Source organism: Loxodonta africana, chromosome 10 (genome assembly GCF_030014295.1).
Source record: "Loxodonta africana isolate mLoxAfr1 chromosome 10, mLoxAfr1.hap2, whole genome shotgun sequence".
NCBI lineage: Eukaryota > Metazoa > Chordata > Mammalia > Proboscidea > Elephantidae > Loxodonta > Loxodonta africana.
Window position 1 is genome coordinate 113,771,559 of NC_087351.1, and position 22,600 is coordinate 113,794,158.

The 22,600-nt window shown below is 47.5% G+C and overlaps 1 protein-coding gene across 4 annotated transcripts in view; it reads left to right on the forward strand.

Annotated features, from left to right (window-relative positions):
- BCL11B (BCL11 transcription factor B) overlaps positions 1-9,760 on the forward strand; it is a 107,075-nt gene extending 97,315 nt beyond the window's left edge. For all 4 annotated transcript variants that reach the window (XM_003408867.4, XM_003408866.4, XM_010588846.3 and 1 more), the window contains one exon: positions 2,773-9,760. In XM_003408867.4, coding sequence (XP_003408915.1) covers positions 2,773-4,811 — 2,039 coding nt within the window. In that variant the 3' untranslated portion in view covers positions 4,812-9,760. The remainder of the gene's footprint in view (positions 1-2,772) is intronic.
- The last annotated feature ends 12,840 nt before the right edge of the window (positions 9,761-22,600 follow it).

Below are 22,600 nucleotides of genomic sequence, written 5' to 3' on the forward strand. Positions count from 1 at the left end.
CAGAGTAGAACTGCCCCATAGGGTTTCCAAGGCTATAATCCTTACAGAAGCAGCCTGCAACATTTTTCTCCCATGGTGCTGCTGGGAAGTTTGAACTTTGACCTTTTGGTTAGCAGCTGAGCGCTTTACCCACTGAACCATCAGGGCTCCATAGCTCCAATTTCCACTCATAATTCCTAAGTGGAAAACAAAAATGTTCTCTGCTCAGGATTTCAGAATCCTCAAGTTGGTGGAGGAAACCTTGGTTGCGTAATGGTTAAAAGCTATAGCTGTTAAGCAAAAGATCAGCAGTTTGAATCCACCACGCATGCCTTGGAAACCCTGTGGGGCAGTTCTAGTCTGTCCTGTAGGGTCGCTATGCGTCGAAATCGACTCGATGGCGATGAGTCTTTTTTTTTTTTTGGTTTTAAATTGGTGGAGAGGCTGTGATGGGGGACTGTTTTTCCCACTCCCCACCCCTCTGTACCCCCACTTCACCTCACTGATATTGGGTGTGGCACGGTTAGCTTCACCAGGGAGTTTGTGGCTACTGTAAAAAAACTGTAGCAACTTTAAAATCTTCCAGGGAGAGTGAAGTTTGAAAAAACAAAAGGGTTTTCAGGATCGTGGCTGTCTTATGCTGTCAGGGGCAGGCTTCCTTTTCACTTTTGCTTCTCCGACTAGCATGTGTGATGACAGAAGGCAGGGCCTGTCCACACCTGTCTTTTGTATGTAAAGCATTGTGAGTGTTGCAGACTGGAAAGGCAGCGAGCTTCACCCACAGTTTGAGGAGGGCAGCCGGAAGACAGGGTGTGGTTCAACGTTCAGCTTCCATTTGTTAAGTGCCCGGATGATGGACAAAGGCTGTGACATTCTGGCCGAGTGCCACCAGTGTCCGATGCGATTCGCTGGAGATGTCACCAGAGCCTTCTCTAACAAAACAACATCTGCAGCTGTCCACCCTGACTGCCCTGTCGGATTTGGGGACATTTTTGCGTTAAGTTAGTGTTTTGGCAAAGGACTTTGGAATACTCATTTAGATGAGTGTCCCCCCAGCCCCCCAGGGGTCTAATGGAAGCTAAAGTCTACATCGTGGTTAGGGATGTATGTGATAACACGGGGGAACCAGCTGTCTGTCACGCCGGGGTCTTCAAAACACCTTAACGTTCTTCTTTTCTCAGTCTGCATGTTTAAATTTTACAGTGTTTCTTGCGTGGACTCTGCTCTCTGAAACACTAGATTTTCCTATGATTAAAATCTCATTTTATCACAGCCACTTCTCTTAAACAAAACAAAAAATGCCTGCAAGACAGTTCAGTTTGATGTTGTGTTTCTGTAGGACTTCCTTGAATCCACTATTGTCTAAATCAGTGATTGCAACCACAGGTGATTCTGCCCTCCAGGGAACATTCTATTCTGTCCTATAGGGTCATTATAAGTTGGAATCAACTTGATGGCAATGGGTTTTTGGTTTGGGGACATTTGGCATGTCTGGGTCCCTGGGTGAGAAGATGGTTTGGGCTTAGCTATTGACCAAAAGGTTGGTGATATGAATCCAGCCAGTGATGTCACAGAAGAAAGGCCTTGTCTTTTTTTGTGTGTTGTTAACAGTTTCTTCTTCCCACCTAATTTTATGTGCTGAGTAGATTATATATTGTCTTTTCCCCATATCCGTTGTTGATTGTTTCTACTGAGTCTCTATTTTTTTTTCTTGTATTTTATTTTGATGTGTAGGATAGTTTGTCTCCTTTGTGGTTACCTTATTATTTACTTCCATTTTTCCAAATTTAAACCCAACTTTTATTTCTTTGTATCACCTTGTCTTCCTCTCCATATGAAAGATCTATGACTACCTTTCTTCGTCCCTCTTTATGGTTTTAATGTTGTCTTCTTTTACATAATAACATCGCTGTTTTCCTTGTTTTGAGCATTTTTTAATCTTGATTTATTTTTGTGATTTCCCTGTCTGGGTTGACCTCTGATTGCTCTGCCCAGTGCCCTGGTCTTGGGCTGATACCTGATGTTATTGATTTTCTAACCAAATAACTCCCTTTAGTATTTCTTACACTTTTGGTTTGGTTTTTACAAAGAAAGACCTCATGATCTGTTTTCATAGGGTCAAAGCCATTGAACACCCTATGGAGCTCAGTTCTACTCTGGAACCTGTGGGACCGCCATGAGTCCAAATTGACTTGTTGCAACGGGTATTTCTGATTTGGAGATACTTTTGGTCATCAGGATTTTGGCAGAGGGGTAGGGGGAATGCTAATGGCATCTAGTGGGTAGAGGCCATCTTAAAATAGCTCAAGACAGCCCAGCCCAGCCCACCCCAAGCCCCAACAAAGAATTCCAGGGTCCAAAATTAATAGTGCCCAGCTTGAGGAGCCCTGCTGTGGATGACTGCCTGGTAAGAGAGCCTTGTAGGGCTGCAGTTTGATGAAACACTCTCCTGGGCAAAGAGTCCAACATTTATATAATACCTGCTATGGAATGGGGCATTCTCACCCCATTTAGCTTCTGAGAGAACGAGGATAAGAACACCTTTCTTTAGGGGCGGAAACCAGGCCCACAGAATTGAAATCCTGTGGCTAGTCTGGGCCTTGAACCCAGGGTCGCCTGACCACAGAGCAGACTTCTTCAGTCCCCAGCCAGGTAGAGAGTGGCCTAAGGGCCGGCTTCGTGGCGGCCTTGCGCCTCCAGCAAGTTGCCCCACAGCCCTCTTTCAGCATCTGGCCCACCTGGTGCCCGTCCCCCTTCTCATCTCTCTGCCTTTCTGTCCGTGTGTCTCCCCAGGTAAAGACGAGCCTTCCAGCTACATTTGCACAACATGCAAGCAGCCCTTCACCAGCGCCTGGTTCCTGCTGCAGCACGCGCAGAACACGCACGGCTTCCGCATCTACCTGGAGCCGGGCCCGGCCAGCAGCTCGCTCACGCCGCGCCTCACCATCCCGCCGCCGCTCGGGCCCGAGGCGGTGGCCCAGTCGCCGCTCATGAATTTCCTGGGTGACAGCAACCCCTTCAACCTGCTGCGCATGACGGGCCCCCTCCTGCGCGAGCACCCGGGCTTCGGAGAGGGCCGCCTGCCTGGCACGCCGCCGCTCTTCAGCCCGCCGCCGCGCCACCACCTGGACCCGCACCGCCTCAGTGCCGAGGAGATGGGACTCGTCGCCCAGCACCCCAGTGCCTTTGACCGAGTCATGCGCCTGAACCCCATGGCCATCGACTCGCCCGCCATGGACTTCTCGCGGAGGCTGCGCGAGCTGGCGGGCAACAGCGCCACGCCGCCGCCCGTGTCGCCGGGCCGCGGCAACCCTATGCACCGGCTCCTGAACCCCTTCCAGCCCAGCCCCAAGTCCCCGTTCCTGAGCACGCCGCCGCTGCCGCCCATGCCGCCCGGTGGCACGCCGCCGCCGCAGCCCCCGACCAAGAGCAAGTCCTGCGAGTTCTGCGGCAAGACCTTCAAGTTCCAGAGCAATCTGATCGTGCACCGGCGCAGCCACACAGGCGAGAAGCCCTACAAGTGCCAGCTGTGCGACCACGCGTGCTCGCAGGCCAGCAAGCTCAAGCGGCACATGAAGACGCACATGCACAAGGCCGGCTCGCTGGCCGGCCGCTCCGACGACGGGCTCTCGGCTGCCAGCTCCCCGGAGCCGGGCACCAGCGAGCTGGCCGCCGAGGGCCTCAAGGCGGCCGACGGCGACTTCCGCCACGAGAGCGACCCGTCGCTCGGCCACGAGCCCGAGGAGGAGGACGAAGAGGAGGAGGAGGAGGAGGAGGAGCTGCTACTGGAGAACGAGAGCCGGCCCGAGTCGAGCTTCAGCATGGACTCGGAGCTGAGCCGCAGCCGCGAGAACGGCGGCGGCGTGGGCGGCGTGGCCGTGGGCGCGGGCGCGGGCGCGGCCAAGCTGGCCGACGAGAAGGCGCTGGTGCTGGGCAAGGTCATGGAGAACGTGGGCCTGGGCGCGCTGCCGCCGCAGTATGGCGAGCTGCTGGCCGACAAGCAGAAGCGCGGCTCCTTCCTGAAGCGCGCGGGCAGCGTGGCCGGCGACCCCGGCGACGATGAGGACGCGGGTGGCTGCGGGGACGCGGGCGCAGGCGGCGCGGTCAACGGGCGCGGTGGCTTCCCGGGCGCCGAGCCCTTCCCGGGGCTCTTCCCGCGCAAGCCGGCGCCGCTGCCCAGCCCCGGGCTGCCCAGCGCGGCCAAGCGCATCAAGGTGGAGAAGGACCTGGAGCTGCCGCCGGCCGCGCTCATTCCCTCGGAGAACGTGTACTCGCAGTGGCTCGTGGGCTACGCCGCGTCTCGCCACTTCATGAAGGACCCCTTCCTGGGCTTCACGGACGCGCGCCAGTCGCCCTTCGCCACGTCGTCCGAGCACTCGTCTGAGAACGGCAGCCTGCGCTTCTCCACGCCGCCCGGCGACCTGCTGGACGGCGGGCTGTCGGGGCGCAGCGGCACGGCCAGCGGGGGCAGCACGCCGCACCTGGGCGGCCCGGGCCCGGGGCGGCCCAGCTCCAAGGAGGGCCGGCGCAGCGACACGTGCGAGTACTGCGGCAAGGTGTTCAAGAACTGCAGCAACCTGACGGTGCACCGGCGGAGCCACACCGGTGAGCGGCCTTACAAGTGCGAGCTGTGCAACTACGCGTGTGCGCAGAGCAGCAAGCTCACGCGCCACATGAAGACGCACGGGCAGATCGGCAAGGAGGTGTACCGCTGCGACATCTGCCAGATGCCCTTCAGCGTCTACAGCACCCTGGAGAAACACATGAAAAAGTGGCACGGCGAGCACTTGCTGACTAACGACGTCAAAATCGAGCAGGCCGAGCGCAGCTAAGGCGCCGCCGCCGCCACCATCCGGCCAGCGCGCCGCTGCCGTCGGCCCGGTCCCCGCACCTGTACAGTGGACCTGTTGCCAACCGAGAGAATGCTAACCTGACTCGCCTGCGTGTCCCCGCCACTTAGCACCCCGCGTGTCCCCGCGTGTCCCCGGGGCGCAGGGGAGGCGGCACTCCAACCCAACCTGTGTCTGCAAAGTCCTATGGAAACCCGAGGGTGGATTAAGGCAGCAAACATTGTGGAGCCTTTTAACTGTGCAATAATTTCTGTATTTATTGGGTTTTGTAATTTTTTTTTTTTGGCATGTGCAGGTACTTTTTATTATAATTCTTTCTGTTGAAATTCCTTTAAACGATTCTGTTGGATATCCATCCCTTCATTTTTTTTAACCCGGTAGTAGCCTGAGGTGATTTACAATGTAGAAGGGAAGCCTATCTTTTAAATTATAATTTTTTGTGTGTGGGGGGGGGGCGCTGCTTTTTTGAAATTTAAGCTAAGCATGTGTAATTTCTTGTGAAGAAGCCAACACTTCAATGACTTTTAAAGTCGTTTACTCTTTTGATTCCTTCTCTTTTCTTTTGTCCTGAGATGACAAAGCGGCATGCGTTGTGAGGGGGGCGGGGGTGTGGATATACAGCGATAACAATCTTTAAAGTTGTAGCACTTTGTTTCAGGATTGGAATGGAGATGTGGCACGGATGACGTCCTGCGCAGCAGCGGCCTGTTCTGTCTTGATTTCAACCCTCGCGTTATATAAGGAAAACTTTTGGTGGTGGTGGGGAGGAGAGAGGCACCTTGAGGGGCAGGTGCCACTCCGCACCGCCAGAGAAGGGGGAAGGGCTTTGAGAGCAGGCGCCAGAGACTGGCCCAAGAGCCTCTGAAGTCGTGCATGAACACGGCGCGCTGTCCTTTTCCTGGAGTGTTGTATGCCCTGGGATGCTGTCCTGGCTCTTTGCTGTAGATCAGGCCAAATGAAATAGGCAAGCGTCCTTTTTGGGGTAGATGGTAGTGGCCTGCCATGACACAGAAAGGAAGACACCGTGCTGGTCGTGCAGCTTCTCCTGGCTTGATGGCCTCTCTCTCTGCGCCACCCCACCATATAAATCCCATGTTGGATATTGCTACAAGTGATAATGGGTAGGTCTCAAGCAGACAGATGCCCTGATGGTTACCTGAGGAAGTCAGTCAGTGCCCTCTCATCTAAGGCACCTGATGACATCATAGGCAGAGGGGAAAAGTCTTGTGAATTTCTTTCTAGTCCCTTTTCTTGGGAAAGCAGAGGAAGGAACCCAGCGCTACTTCCCAGTTTTTTTCCCCCATCCCGTTAGATTGCAAGGAACTGCACATTGGACTGTTGAGATTAGACATTTGGATTTTGTTGACCCGCACTTTAAAGCTTTTGTTTGCATTTAAATGAAATGGCTTCTCAACAAGAAATTGCAGCATAGTCTTCTCCTTGGCCCAGAGGTGGGTTAGACTGTAAGGGACAGCTGAGATGGAGTGTCAGTGTTGCTAAGCGTGGCGTTCACAATACTGGCACTATAAAGAACAAAATAAAATAATTTATTGGACAGTTTTTCTGCTGCCATCCAATTTGACGTGAGTGCCTTGGAAACTGATCTTCCTATTTGAGTCTCTTGAGACAAATGCAAAACTTTTTTTTTTTTTTTGAAATGAAAAGACTTTTTAAAAAAGTGAGATGAGAAAAGTACATTCTTTAGAAACAAACAAAGCCACATTTACTTTAAATACATTAAAAACAAAAACAAAAACAAACCCTGGTTGAAGATAGAGGACATGAAATGCCATAAGACCCAGTCAAATGAAGACACAAACCCAGCACAACTTTGGACGCCTGTTAGTTGAATTACCCTCAGCCCTTTTTTTGTTTTGGGGACAACGCTGCTTAGATATGGAGTGGAGGTGATTTACTGCTGAATTTACTGCTCAAGTGACACAAGTTACGTGCTGATATCGTTGAATGAAAAACAAACAATTCAGGAACAATGGCTCATTTTTTTCTAAAGTTAAATTTAGTGCACTCTGTCTTAAAAATACGTTTACAGTATTGGATACAAACAAGGGTGAAAAAAAATTGTGTGTGTGTGTGTGTGTGTTGGAGCGGTCTTTTTTTCAAAGTTTGCTTAATAGGTTATACAAAAATGCCACAGTGGCCATGTGTATATTGTTTTCCTTTGGTGACGGGGTTTTAGTATATATTATATATATTAAAATTTCTTGATGACTGTAAAAGTGGACCAGTATTCGTAATAATCGAGAATGCCTGGGCATTTTACAAAACAAGAAAAAAAAAAAAAAAAAACCACCCCTTTTCTTTTCCTTGAAAAATGTTGCAGTAAAATTTACATGGTGGGTCTATAAATTTGTTCTTGTCCCAGTAACTGTAAAGTCGGAGTTTTAGTAAATTTTTTTCTGCCTTGGGTGTTGAATTTTTATTTCAAAAAAATGTATAGAAACTTGTATTTGGGGATTAAAAGGGTGTTGCTACACCATGTAGAAAAAGTATGTAGAAAAAAAAAGTGCTAAATATTGTTATTGCTTTGCAGAAAAAAAAAAAATCACATTTCTGACCTGTACTTATTTTTCTCTTCCCACCTCCCTCTGGAATGGATATATTGGTTGGTTCATATGACGTAGGCACTTGCTGTATTTTTACTGGAGCTTGTAATTTTTTAACTGTAAGCTTGTCCTTTTAAAGGGATTTAATGTACCTTTTTGTTAGTGAATTTGGAAATAAAAAGAAAAAAAACCAAAAAAACAAAAACAAACAGGCTGCCATAATATATTTTTTTAATTTGGCAGGATAAAATATTGCAAAAAAAAAAAAAAAAATTTGTATGTTAAGTCCTTATTGTACAGGAGAAAAAAAAAGGTTGTTTGACAACCTCTGAGGAAAAGAAACAAAAGGAAATAGTTCACTGCTTTGGTTCCCACATCATTTTAGTTGTATATATTTTTGTCAGAATTGGTCTACACAAAGGACTGTTGGCATCACAGGGCGTCCCTCTGAAGGCCCCAAACCTTGCATCAAGGCTCCCTGGTGTGGCCATAGGAGACCTGGCGGGGAATTCGCTGTTCGTGTTGAGTGGGAAAATCCGTTGTTGTAAAGTTGTTGGTGACATTCCACAGAGTCCTCCCTTTCTCTAAGAGGCCATCTGTCAGATGAGAGTAGAAATCCAGAGGGCATCTCTGGCATCGCCACGGTGGCGGCCGCCGCCTCCGACACCACCACCTCTCCCGCCCGTAAGAGCAGAGAGAAATGCAAACGGGGTTTCTTAGTCCTTGAAAACACATCGAATGTCCTGAAAGGAGCTGGTGCATCCGCCAGGCCCAGGTGACGCAGTCTGCTGCCGAGCCCAGTGTTAAGCCGGGTTCTGGAAGGCGAGGCCAGGGCCGGCGCCCTGACCCAGCTCAGCCAGGACCCCTGCGTCCCCTGGAGAGCGCTGGCCTGTTGTCTCTTGACCTGCTTTGCTGCTTTTCTCTCCGAAACTTACATTCGGACATTCGGTCAGTCTCCGAGTGCCGAGGGCCTGGGATGAATTCGGTGCCTTTCCGTTTCTCTCTCTCCTTCCTGTGTGTCCACCTCCAGCGTCTTTGTCGGCCTTTATTTGTTCATTTCATTTCTTTACCTTCTCCCTTCCCCCTCCTTTTTCTTTCTTTTCTCTTTTTTTTGTAAAGCCAAGTAGCTTTGAAATAATAAAGTGGTGGTTTTTTGGATGAGGGAATAATTTTTTTTAAATACCTGTATCAGAAAGCCATTTTTTTTTAAATTTTAATTTCAGGAAATGTAAGAAAATGTTCTTTCAGGTTAGGGAAGCATAACCAAGCACCCTTTGGGGCAGATCTGAACCACATGCGGAAATCTCTCTTCTGGGAGCATTGTGTTTCATGGGCTCTGTGCTCCTTGCCACTTACCCTTGCAAAGTTAAGGGGAGAAGGAGGGAGAACAGTGAGACTTGAGTTTCCTGCCCGCTTGACCCAGAGACCCAGGGGCTGCCGCTCATGTGGCCATGCTGCGAAGACAACCAGAGCCCCCCAGGTATCCCCTGCAGTTAGGACAGCTCACCAGCTCTCACCAGCAGCTGTTCACTGGCTTAAACCAAGCCACCAGAATGCCAGGACTAAGCCATCCTAAAGCATAGGCATCACGTCTCTGTCGGTAGCAGAGAAGAGAGCATTTTGCTGCCCTTGTGTGTTTAGAACACCAACACCGAAGCAGCTGGCCCAGTGAGAGAGGCCCTACCCCTGGGTGCCCCCCGGCCAACCTCAGGCCAGTTTCCACACTGCCAGAACTTTCTTCAATGTTGCCCCAAATTGGAATTTGCTACTTACCTTTAGAGGGTTGTTGACGGTGAAAGGAGGGACTGAGTCACTCTTAGCCAAACTCAACAAGTATGGAAAGCAGCCTTTCACCCCGCTTCTGAAGACCAGTCAGTCAGCTGAAGGTTTTGTTGAACACAGGCAACCCTGGGACCTCAGTGCTCTTTGTATCTCAGCCTGCAAAGCAAAGTTACCTTGATTTCAGTTGTTTGCATTTGTACTGGCAAGGCGAAATATTTTATTACCTTTTCTATTACTTATTGTATGAGCTTTTGTTGTTTACTTGGAGGTTTTGTCTTTTACTACGAGTTTGGAACTATTTATTATTGCTTGGTATTTGTGCTCTGTTTAAGAAACGGGCACTTTTTTTTTTTATTATTATGGATAAAATGTTGAGATGACAGGCAGTCATGTCAATATGGCTTAGTAAAATATTTATTGTTCCTTTGATTCTCTGTACAAGATTTTGGGCCTCTTTTTTTCCCTTAATGTCACAATGTTGAGTTCAGCATGTGTCTGCCATTTCATTTGTACGCTTGTTGAAAACCAAGTTTGTTCTGGTTTCAAGTTATAAAAATAAATTGGACATTTAACTTGATCTCCAAACCTTGTCCATTTCTGTGTCTTTTAAGGGTGGGGGATGGACAGCTTGTTTCCAGGGGTGAATAGAAGGTCTCTTGCCATTTTCCTTCTGACCCAAAGCCTTAGGTCCACATCTGGGAGGAGAGGAGCTAACATGAGAGACCGCTAGTTTCACTGACCTGCATGAAGCAGAGGTTCTCAGCCCCTCCTGCACGCAGGTGTCATTTGGGAGCTTTGGAAATCCCCAGTGCCCAGGCCACACCCCACACCAATTCCACGAAAATCTCTGGAAATGGGACCAGGCCACAGGATTCTTGAAAATGAATGGGAGATTCACATCCACAGCCAAGGTCGGGGACAAGTAGTTTAGAAGAAAAAGCACTTTGCTGGGAATTACTAGACTTGGGTTTGGTTAAATTCCGCTAACATGTCCTGAATACCAGTATGAGCCATTGGATGAAGCACTGAGGGGTCAGAATGAGGAAGATGGAGACCCTGCCCCAAGGTCCACAATGGCTGTCTACCTTGGGCAGGTCCTTCAGTTTCCCCATCTACAAAATGAGGTTGTTGGACAAGGCGGCCCAATGACCACCCATGATTTTTTGAGAAAACCCCACAGGAAGACTTGCCTCCCTCCCTGTGTTAACAGATTTGAGGAAACTTTCTTTGGAGACACCCTTGCAGATCTAGAAGAGGAAGCAAGGTCTTACAGAGTGAAATAGCCATTTAGCTTGGCTCTTCTCAGTGCTGGGAACGGCATAGCCAACAGGATGGGGATCGAAGCAGGCCGTGCTCTGTTGGGTTTCAGCCACTTAGGCACAAAAGAACATTTGCCTGAGTGAGGGTCGGCCCTGCCCTGGCTCAGAAGGGGTCAGTGACCTACTGAGTCCTTCACCACTCTCTTCCCATGTTTTTTACTCCTAAAGGGACAAAAAACATTCCACTCCTACCCCTTCTGGACACACTGATGGGCACTAACCATGAACTAGGTGCCGAGCTAGGTAGCCAAGGAGTCTTTGCAAAGAGTGCTTGCAAAAAATGAAAACATCAAGCCTCCCTGCTAAGGTGTGTCGTCGGCTCTACTCACAGGCAGAGATGAGAAGAAAAACAAGGGGATCACGTTCTTCTATGTCCCTTCTTCACCCCAAAAAAATCACCATTCTCCCAAGGCCATGTGGAGCAAAAGAAGTGGGGTTTGAATTCCACAATAAACATGGAGCTGGATGCCATCCGGGAGAAGATCTGCTGTTCAGCATTTTCTAGGGGCTTGAAGAATAAGCATTGCCAGAGACGCAATTCTGCTTTCTGTCGGTCCTGGGCTTCGCTTTCCCCAGGTGGCTTTTAAAACACAGATGTCTGAGGCTTTTTGTTTCTTTCCCATACAGAAAGCAGAACCAAGATGCTCACTTTCTAGTTGGAATACACAGGGATGGGCTCATTTTGGGGCGACTCTCCATTTTAGGGTTGGTGAGGAAACACCTAGACAGAGTATTGGAAATTGCTGAAGGTGAGTGTGTTAACACTCGTGGCTGCCTGTCCCTCACACAGCCCACCCCTCCCACAGCCCTTCTAAGAAGGCCAAGTTTGGAGATTACTAGTGGGCCAAAGGATAGGCTCAACTCAGTTCTTCACCATCGCTCCATCAGTAACTAGCCCTGTAACATTGGGTCAATTCCATCCCCTTTCTGAGCCTGTTTCCTCACCTGGAAAACGGGGAGTTAAGGTGATCTGGAAGAGCCCATTTTGTCTCCAAATAGTTGGACCTGATGAGAGTACATGTGTGTTCTGAGTAACAATTTGTTGGGGATGTTAATGTTCAGATTACAAACATCAGGATGAGGACTCGTTCTTAAGAAGAGAAAATCATCATTGCTGGTTGTGCCTTGGCATTTTCAGCTACCTTGCAAGTCACAGGGTCTTCATGTTTTCCAAGCAACCCCAATCGTGGCTCAGGGCATCACAGCAGATTGCTGAATGCCTCACTCCTGAGCTCTAGGTCCAGCAATTAAAACCAGAAAACATGCCCTTCTGCTTCAGAGATAAAACTCTATGAATAGAGCTTTTTTTTTTTTTTTTTTTTTTTTAATGTTAATGTGATGGAAATACATAATGAAGCTCATGTAACTTTCAAGCCAAGAAGGATGAAAATTCTGACTTTCAGGTGCACAGGTGAAGCCTTAGTCACTAATTGCCCGCCCTGCATAATCTTCAAAACACTTTTGTAGGATCCTGGTCACAGACTATCTAGGATGCTCTAAAGAAGTCAAAATAGGCTGAGCTCGGAAGTCAATTTAATTCCCAAAGCATAGACTGAGCTGGATGTCAGGCTGGGCACACAGGGAGCACTTGCCTGGACTTTGCCATCCAGGAGCTCCCCTGTTCCATGAGGGTGGTACCTTATGAAATAGGACTACTGTCAGTGGAACGTGGGCAGTGAGAGAAGCCAGGAAGAGGGAGCAACTAACCCAGGAGAGAAAAGATTAGGGAAATTGTGCTGCTCCTTGAAAGATGAGTAACGATTTGCCAGGCAGATGAGGACAGATGAGGGGGCAATGGCAGGTTTTGCGGAGGTTGTGACATGGGCAAATGCATGGGGGTTGGAAATGCACAGTCAGTACCATGGAGATGCTGAATCCTAGAGTGGGCTGAAACCCTGAAGTCATCTAGTACAACCCCGTGTAGCATAGGAATTATTTCCTAAGCCCTAAAGTGTAGCACACCCATCCATCTATGCATGGATGCATCCATGTACCCATGCACCCATCCATGCACCCATCCATCCATCCCTCCATGCATCCATGCATCCATCCCTCCATGCATCCCTCCATGCATCCCTCCATGCATCCCTCCATCCATCCATCCATCCATCCATCCATCCATCCATCCATCCATCCATCCATCCATCCATCCATCCACCCACCCATCCACCCATCGTTCATTTGATAAGCATTTACCTAAGGCCTCTCCTGCCTTTCAGGGTTTAGAATGGGACCTATATTCAATCATTCAGGCGCTCATTCCCTTAATGCTCCTGGAGCGCCTACTGAGTTCCTAGCACTCCTGGGCCCTGGGGATGCAGTCCATGCCCAGAATTACTCCCCACAAGCCAGGGAGGCAGGGAGTGAGCAGACAATCTGCCTGTTGGACAGGAGTTCAGGGTCCAGCAGACACCTGGAGGAAATGTTCATGTTTTTCGCTACAGATGAGAAAAACCAGTCCTCACCCGACTGTGCCCTACCCCCTATGGTTTATTCCTCACAGGCCACAGTGAGAACAAATCCTGTGTTCCTGTGACTTTTTATAAAAATTAATTAAAAAATTTAAAAATAAGAAATACCTAATTTAGGCCATATCCCAGGATGTTCAACGAAGGGTCCTGTCTAAAGGAAGTGGATGATTGCCCTTGTTGTTCAAACCCTTAGTCATAAGATGATACTGCCATGTCGCTCATGGGAGAGGCCATGTAAGGCTTGCTTTGTACAAAATGCAGGTCAGGCCGAGGTTTCCAAAGGCTAAGCCAACTCCCAGAAAAGTAAGGCGCCACCGAGGGTCAGAGACAGGGCCTCCTTCCCTCCCTCACCTCTTCCCAGCCCTTTGTCATTCCTTCGCCATCCACATCCTTCAGGGCAGGCTGGAGGCAATGGTGCTGCGTTATAAAGTTGGTAAGTGAAAGAAAGACACTGAGAGGCAGACTGCAGGTGAAACCCCCAACCCCCAACTACCTTTTGCACTCAGCAAAACTCAGCCCTTTCACTTGGGTTTGGAGGTATAATTGAGGGTTCAGCTCGTTACCTTGATCACGTTTCAACCACATTTCCCTCTTCCCTTTGTAAAGCTCTGGGGTCGTGGATATCAAGGGCCCTAACAGCGTTCGGACTATTTGTTCTGGTGATGTCATTCTTGAAAACTGTCTCAAGTATACTAACTAGTGATTCCTAGACAGAAGAAAAGCTATATTCCTATACAGGGCCATTTCAGCATTACATTAAGTAAATATTTGATTATATAACAATTTGTATCCTTACCTCTTTCCATAAGGCTTTGAGGAGATGAACAGGAAACATAATAAAATGTAAATAAGTAGTAAAATACCAGGACTGGAGAGATGAAAAGACAGAGTAAGGTGTATAACGAACATAAAAATATAGCCCTTCGAAGCGGGGCATACATTGGTACACTTCAATCATAAATATGACTCTAAGCTTCTTGGTAGCCAAAGGGACAAAAGAAACACAGACACACTGATGATTACTCACAAGGAGAAAGCATACCAGTGAAAGACACACACAATTGCAAAATTTTGGAAGCAGTCTCAATGTTCAACAGTAGGGAAGTAAATGAGTGAGGAAGCATTTGTTCACTATGGAATATTTATCCAAATATTTATCCATCTAAAATGAGGAGGTTAAGGCTTTAGTAGTAACAGGAAAACTGTAAATAAGATAATGTTAAGTTTTAACAGAACAGAAAATATTCCTATGCTATGATTCACAATTACATGCTAAACGTATATATGGATGCATATGTGTCAGATGGAAACCCTGGTGGAGTAGTAGTTAAGTGCTACAGCTGCTAACCAAAACGTCAGCAGTTCGAATCCACCAGGCGCTCCTTGGAAACTCTATGGGACAGTTCTACTCTACCCTATAGGGTCGCTATGAGTCAGAATCGACTCGACGGCAGCGGGTTTGGTTTTTTGGTTTGGTGTGTCAGATGCAGATGTGTGGGTGAAAGCTGGTCAGAAAAGTATTTTTCCTCCCTTTTCTAAAAGTTCAGGAAGTTAGTCCCATTTCCTCTGTAGCTAGAAATATTCAGGTGAATCTAACTGATTTTCGTATGTTGATCTTGTACCCTGCCACTTTGCTGAATTCTTCTATTAGTTCCAGTAGCTTTCTTGTGGAGCGCTGGGGTTTTCTATGTATATGATCATGTCATCTGTGAACAGGGATAGTTTTACTTCTTCCTTACCGATTTGTATACCCTTTATTTCCCTTTTGTGTCTTATTGCTCTAGTTAGGACTTCCAGTACAATATTGAATAACAGTGGTGATAAATGGCATCCTTGTTTGGTGTCCATTCTCAAGGGGAATGTTTTCAGTCTCTTCCCATTGAGAATAATATTGGCTGTTGCCTTTGTATACATGCCTTTAATATGTTGAGGAATTTTCCTTCTGTTTTTATTTTGCTGAGAGTTTTTATTAAGAATGGTTGTTGGACTTTATCAAATGTCTTTTCTGCATCAATTGAGGTGGTCATGTGATTCTTCTTTGTTTTATTTGTGTGGTGGATTACATTGATTAATTTTCTAGTATTGAACCATCCTTGAATACCTGGTGTGAATCCCACTTGGCTATGATGTATTATTTTTTTGATACACTATTGATTTCTATTGGTTAGAATTTTGTTGTCTATATTCATGAGGGATATTGGCCTATAATTTTTTTTTTAGTGGTATCTTTGCCTGGCCTTGGTATCAGGGTTATGCTGGCTTCATAGAGTCAATTTGGGAGCATGCCTTCCTTTTCTATGTGCTGGGATATTTTGAATAGTACTGTTGTCAACCCTTCTCTGAATGTTTGGTAGAACTCGCCAGTGAAGCCTCTGGACCAGGGCTTTTTTTTTTTCTTGGTGGGAGGGGGAGGTTTTTTTTATGACCTCTTCCCTAACTTCTTTTGCTATGGGTCTGTTCAAATTTCCTACGTCTGTTTGTGTTACTTTGGGTAGGTAGTGTGTTTCTAGATATTTGTTTGTTTCTTCTAGATTTCCAAATTTGTTGGAGTATAATTTTTCATAATATTCTGTTATGATCCTTTTTATTTCAGTTGATTCTGTTGTAATGTCACCCATTTCATTTCTTATTTGGGTTATTGCACCTTTCCTTTCTTTTTTTTTTGTCAATTTGGCCAATGGTTTGTCGATTTTATTGTTCTTTTGCAAGAACCAGCTTCTGGTCTTCTTGATTCTTTTGATTGTTTTTCTGTCTTCTGATTCATTTATTTCTGCTCTAATGTTTATTATTTCCTTTCTTCTGGTGGCTGTGGGCTTCTTTTGTTGCTCTTTTTCTATTTGTTGAAGCTGTAGGGTTAAGGCATTGATTTTGGCCCTTTCTTCTTTGTTGAAGCCATTTTAAAGGCATTGGAGAGATGTTCACAATGTAATTTTAGGTTTTAAAATAAGCACACCGTGGAAACTTGATATACTCATGATCTTATGAAGACAGCTCTATACACACACATATGAATCAAGAAAAATACTGAAAGCAAATGCATGGAAAGGACAATGATGGTTTTTTTTGGGTATATTTTAGCAGGATCCCTCTGGCTGTCATGTGGAGGGAAAACTACCAAGAGCAGGAGGTAAAACAGGGACTTGCAAAGGATGGAACATGGTTGCTTGGGTTCAGTGGAAATAAGTGGAGGTGTTAAAAACAGGTCAGGTTTAGGGTCTCTTTTGGGGATAGAGATGAGCCAACAGGACTTGCTAATGGATTGGGTAGAGATGTGAAGGAAAGAAGTATCAGTGATGACAAGGAGCTTTCTGGTCTGAGCAGCAGGGTGAATGGCCATGCACTGACCTGGGATGAGTGGGGCTAGTAGGTAGGTGGGAAGGGGATCAAGAGTTCCCGCTGGCATGGGAAGCTAGAGGTACCCACTTGTTAAATGGTAACCATACCTATCTCACCAGGTTGTTGAGGGGATTCAGCAAATATCTGCAGTGTAGTCACCGCAGCAAGCACTCTGGATCCAGACCACCTGAATTCAAAGTGTGGCTCTGTCCCTTACAGGTATGCGATCTCAGGCCTGGTTAACCTGATTGTGCCTCAGCTTCCTTGTCTAAAAAAAGGGGGTAATAATAGTACCTTCTTCGTAAGGTTATGATGAAGGTGCAGTTAATTACTACTTGTAAACGTGCCTTTTTCTCTAGTGAACCAAGCACCTAGAAAATTCTGAGCGTCTATAACTGGGCTTAAAACTTATCTCCTTCCTTATGGGGACCAGCGCTCAAATTTTCACCAGAGTTTGGCCATGTCTATAAGAAAACATAGCCCAGGAGACCAATCAGTCCTGTCTGAATTTCAAGGTCTACCCTTATTTCAAGGCAGAACAGCACAAGCTGCACCAAAGGGGCTCATTAGCTTTGCTCTACTCATGTCAACACCTAGAATGATGTTAATTTTAATGTTATATTTTCAGCTGCCATTGCTGGTCGTTTCTAGGACTGGCTACCAAAAACAAAAAGTCACCCAGCAGGTGTCTCAATAACGGCCAATGGAAACAAACAAAATAGTTGTTAAAGACTCTTTCCGTTGTGTTCTTTGACATCCTTTGGACCCCCTAGTTTTACATTCTCATTCAGATCATGCCGTTATTGCAAGTTCCCTTGTGTTTGCTTCCTCTGAGGACTCTCATGGGTCTGATTCCTTGACTGTTTATAATTTATGATTGTGAGCTCATCTTCAGTGGTTTCCCATCACCCGGCTGAGTCTGATGAGTCCTGGTTGTAAAAGTTTTTCAGAGCATGCTCATGGCTGTGTTGGGCCTTCAGTGGTCTGGAAAGGGAGAGTAAATCTGGATCCCACACAGGCTTGGTCCCAATATCTTTTTCCCCACCTGGGGCCCAGGCAGGCAGCACTCTTCTTCACAGCTTCCCTGTGAGTGCCACTTTTCTGGTCCTGTTTGTGCAGATGGAGCAGCTCTTCAAAAATCCAGGCTTTATGCAAGGGGTTTAATTCCAGACACCCAGCCTTGCATGGACTGATGCCCATATGAGTATTGGAACTCTAGTCCTAGTACTTTCTCTGGATCTGAAACTCATGAGGCATGGAGTTAGTTCCCAACACTCTGACTTTGATTTCCTTGTCTTTCTCGGATTCTCATAGTTTGCTAGTGCTGCTGTAAAAAATATATACCACAAGTCCACAAGTGGGTGGCTTTAAAGAACAGAAATTTATTGTTTCACAGTTGGGGAGGCTAGAAGTCCAAATCAGGGCATCAGCTTCAAGGGAGGGTTCTTCGTTGTCAGTAGCCCCAGGAGTACCTTGGCATCTGTCTTCCTCCAGTGTGTCTCTGTGTCTATTCTTCTTTTTTTATAACTCAGAAGTGACCTCATTTACATACCAAAGGAAAAACCCTATTTCTAAACAGGATTATGTTTACAGGTACAGGGATTAGGATTTCAATGCACATTTTGGGGGGACACACTCAATCTATACATATTTCTATATCTCTGTCTGTATCTACCTACCTACCTATCTACCTATCCATCCATCCACCCACCCACCCACCCACCCATCCATCCATCCATCCATCCATCCATCCATCCATCCATCCATCCATCCATCCATCCACGCATCCACCCATCCACCCATCCACCCATCCACTCACCCACCCACCCACCCACCCATCCATCCATCCAGAAATCTCGAGAGTGATTTCTAGGATTTAGCATTGGAGAATCTCTCCTGATACACTAGCATGTTTCATTTTGTATTTGAATCATTTAGCTTCTTGTATTTCTCTTTTTACCATGACTGCCAGGAAGCTTTGTGTTAAATTTAATGCTCAATCAATTTGAAGATATTTTTGTTTTTCTTTTACTTTCCTCCTTCTATATATTAGTTTTAATTTTCTACTTTGACAGCCTTGTTGTATATATGAACTTATTGTAACCTCCTCAAAACTCTTTGGAAGATGGCAGGGTAGAGAATTAGAAATAAATAACTCCTTCCACCCCCGTTGAGCTATCCCAGGACACTCTGCCCACTACTCTGCTTTCCTCCTGACTCCTGCTACATTTACTGCCTGAATCTCCCTGTCTATGATGCTGGTGATGACTCTGGTCTGGTTCAGTTGCACTGTTTAAACATGTCTTGTGTGTGGTCCTTTGTGTTCTCATGAACTTGGAAACTAGCGCAGCGGGAAGAATACGGCATTTAGAGTTGTCCACATCTGAGGCTGAGTAGGACTCTCAGCTCAGCCACTCGCCAGGTGAATGCCTGGGATATTTCATTTCTGGGGCCTCAGTTTCCTTATCTGTAATACAGGGCCAAGGGCCTCTACACCACCAAGCTGTTGTGAGGATTAAACAAGACAATGTTGGGAAAGGCATCCAGGACAAGGCCCAACCTAATTCCATTTGCCTGCCTTTTCCTTTTGTACTTGTGGTCCCCTGTTCCTAGCAAGGCTCCAACTCCACCCATCCCCCCAGTCTTTGATCCCTGCCTCCCACCTCCTCCCACCCACACCCTGCAGAGGACTGAACCCCACCCCCCCACCATGTGTGCGCCTGGGGAGTCTCGCCTGGCACAGTCATGGAGACACCCACTTGGCACAGCCCTGAGTGCCTGGCTGCCTCCAGGCAGCTGGGCAGGGGGTGGCTGGCATGTGGGGGAGGGGGACAGCTCCGGAGATGGGGCACTGATACGGGCTCGCTGCCCCTCGAGGGAGGTGTTGGGAGACCAGGCAGATGGGAGCAAGTCATAGCTCCTGTTTTCCTGGTTCCTGTTCCCTCCTTTCCTCTCTGTCGCTCTGCTTTCTTGCTCTCTCTCTTTCTCTGTCACGCCACTGTCTCACTCTCTTTGTCTCTCTGTCCCTCTCCTGTTCTCTTTCTCTTTCTCTCTGCCTTTCTACTTCTGCCTGTCTCTCTCCCTGTTCCTCTCTGTCTCTTTCTCTCTCCCTGTGTCCCTATCTGGTTCTCTCTCTCTGTTGCTTTCTTTCTCAGTCTCTCTTCCTCTCTCCTTTCCGTCACTCCACTTTCTCACTGTCTATCTTTTTGCGTCTCTTCCTTCTGTCTTTGGCTGGGTCTCCCTGGTCACTCTTTCCCTTCTGCCCTGTTCACTCAGTGCACACGCACCTCTGAGCACCTCTCGGGGCTGAGACCCTGTTTCTCTGGGCCCCTGCCCAGCACCCCACCCGGGGTCATCCTCAGGGCTCTAGAGAAGGTGTGACAGTGTCCAGAGGCCTCTCCACCTTATGTAGAAAGCCCCCCAGTTCCCTGAAGATGTGGAGCCAGAAAAATTTATTAGTCTGTCAGGTCTTCCCTTTAAACAGTAGGAGAATCACACGTACAACTTGTTAAAAAGCTGATTCCCAGTTCCTGCCCCTCAGACATTCTGAGTCAGTAGGTCTGGGGTGGGGCCCTGGAAGCCGTTTTTAAAGATGAACTCTGAGAGAGTCTGACACAGAGGTTCTCAGACCACATTCAGGAAGCCCTTGGTGGATTACTTATGTGCTGGTCTTCAGAGCCTGCCCTTCCCTGACCATTGTCTCATGGGCCTCCTGGTGCTTTGTCTAGTGCTCTTCTGTCAGGCCTGCTGTCAGGGAGGCTAGTGGGAGACAGACTGGAGGACAGGAAGAGCTGGGGATCTGAGGCTCAGACAGGGGTGCAGTGTCTGGTGAGCGGGGTCTTGAGCTTGGGATCTTCAGGCCTGCCTTGAATCCCAGCTCTGCCACCTGCTACCTGGGGCCCTAAGACGGATCCCTTCTCCTTTCATGGTCTGTTCCCTCCTCTGCAAATTGGGGGACAAGCTCTGCCCACAGGGTGGTTGGGGGCGTTGGTGAGGTAATGCCCAAGGAAAGGTACCGTGGGGTTTACATTCCTGGACATAAGTCAAAACGTGATGGCTGTCAGTGAATTACCTTAACAGAGCAGATCAAACAAGACACATGAAAAGACAATGCCCCAATGCAGCACCTCCTAGATGAGCCCCCTCCACAAGAGCACCGCCAGTGCTCCCTGGACATTGTCCTTCCCCTATGCTGCACCTCTGTGGTGAACACCTGGCCCTTGCCCTCTAAGCCCTATGCACCCGTCTGCTGTTCAGCGGCCCCTCCTGCCCCATCTCTGGGCTTCTGCACCCCAGGCTGTCTGATGCTTTTTCTCATCCGTGGGCATAGGGTCGCTATGAGTCGGAATCAACTCGACGGCACTGGGTACTGGGTTTTGGGCATAATCCCCTGCAGTGTTAGCATGACGGGTACTGGAGGGCTAAGGAGTCAGGAAGGAGGAGGCGGCCCGCTGTGCTTGACGGGCGGGCAGAACCCCGGAGGCTCAGTGGTCTTCCCCTCATGAGCACTACCAGGGCAGCATGGCAGGCAGTGGTTAACGCCAGAAATGAGTGGTGGGGATGGGTCCTGAGGGCTGCACATGGGGCTGGGCCCCTCTTTTGTCACGGGATCTTCTCTGTGCCCCTTAGGTTGTAGAACTCTTTGGGGTCCATTTCCATCCTAGCCACTGCCTTCATTCTGGGTTCCTATAAGACCATCTCTCATGGGTCCCTCAGTTCTAGTCTCAGAGAGGCTCTGGAGCCAGTCTGACCTGGGTTGGAAGCCCACTCTGCCTCTTTCTGTGTGATCACTCTTTGCCTCAGTTTCCTCGTCTGCAGAACGGGGTTGGTAACAGTACCTACCTCCTTCAGTTGTTGAGATGATTGAGTTATGATGTCAATGTGCTTAGTAAACACTAAGTATACAGAGTAAGCACTAAGTATACAGAGTAAGCACTAAGTATACAGAGTAAGCACTAAGTATACAGAGTAAGCACTAAGTATACAGAGTAAGCACTAAGTATACAGAGTAAGCACTCATAAGCATCAGTGTATTGCTGTTGCTCTTGTTAGGTCCCGTCTAGTCGGCTCTGACTCACAGTGACCCTGTGCACAACAGAACGAAACACTGCCTGGTCCTGCGCCACGTGCACAATCATTACTATGTTCGAGCCCATCGTTGCAGCAACTGTGTCAGTCCATCTTGTTGAGGATCTTTCTCTTTTTCGCTGACCCTCTACTTTACCAAGCATGATCTCCTTCTCCAGGGATTGGTCCCTCCTGATAACATGTCCAAAGTATGTGAGATGAAGTCTCACCATCCTCCCTTCTAAGGAGCATTCTGGCTATACTTCTTCTAAGACATTTGTTCATTCTTCTGGAAGTCCATGGTATATTCACTATTCTTCGCCAATGCCATGATTGAAAAGCATCACTTCTTCTTCAGTCTTCCTTATTCATTGTTCAGCTTTCACGTGCATATGAGGCAATTGAAAACACCATGCCTTGGGTCAGGTGCATCTCAGTCTTCAAGGTGACATCTTTGCTTTTTAACACTTTAAAGAAGTCTTTTGCAGCAGATTTGCCCAATGCACTGGATTTCTTGACTATTGCTTCCATGGGTGTTGATTGTGGATCCAAGTAAAATGAAGTCCTTGACAACTTCAATATTTTCTCTGTTTACCATGATGTTGCTTTTTGGTCCAGTTGTGAGGATTTTTCTTTTCTTTACATCCAGGTGTAATCCATACTAAAGGCTGTAGTTTTTGATCTTCATCAGTAAGTGCTTCCAGTGCTCTTCACTTTCACATATGACAAACTGACAGACAATTGGCGAATCAGTGTATTATTCAGGGTAATTAACGTTAGCTGCCGTTAACAGTCTCAAAATTCCAGTGATCCAACATAAGGAAGTTTTATTTCTTGCTAATGTCTCATTCCCATGAAGTGATTGGTAAGTGGCTTTCTATGTGGCGATTCAGGGATTGGCTGTTTATATCTTGTAATGCTGCCATTTTCTAGAGCTGTGCCATCCAATATGGCAGCTGCTAGCAACTACGTAAATTAATTAAAAATAAACAAAATAAAAAATTCAGTTTCTCAGCTGCACTAGCTTCATTTCAAGGGCTCAGTCAGTAGCTGCATGTGGCTAATGGCCTTTGTATTGGGCAGCACAGACATAAGGCATTGCCATCATTATGGAAAGTTCTATTGGGAAGCAGTGGTCTAGAGTCTCCTGGGTTGTCTGTACTGGATCATCTGCATTGAGCCATTGACAATGCAAGAACATGAAGGGTCACATGTAGAGGGACCTATGGTCT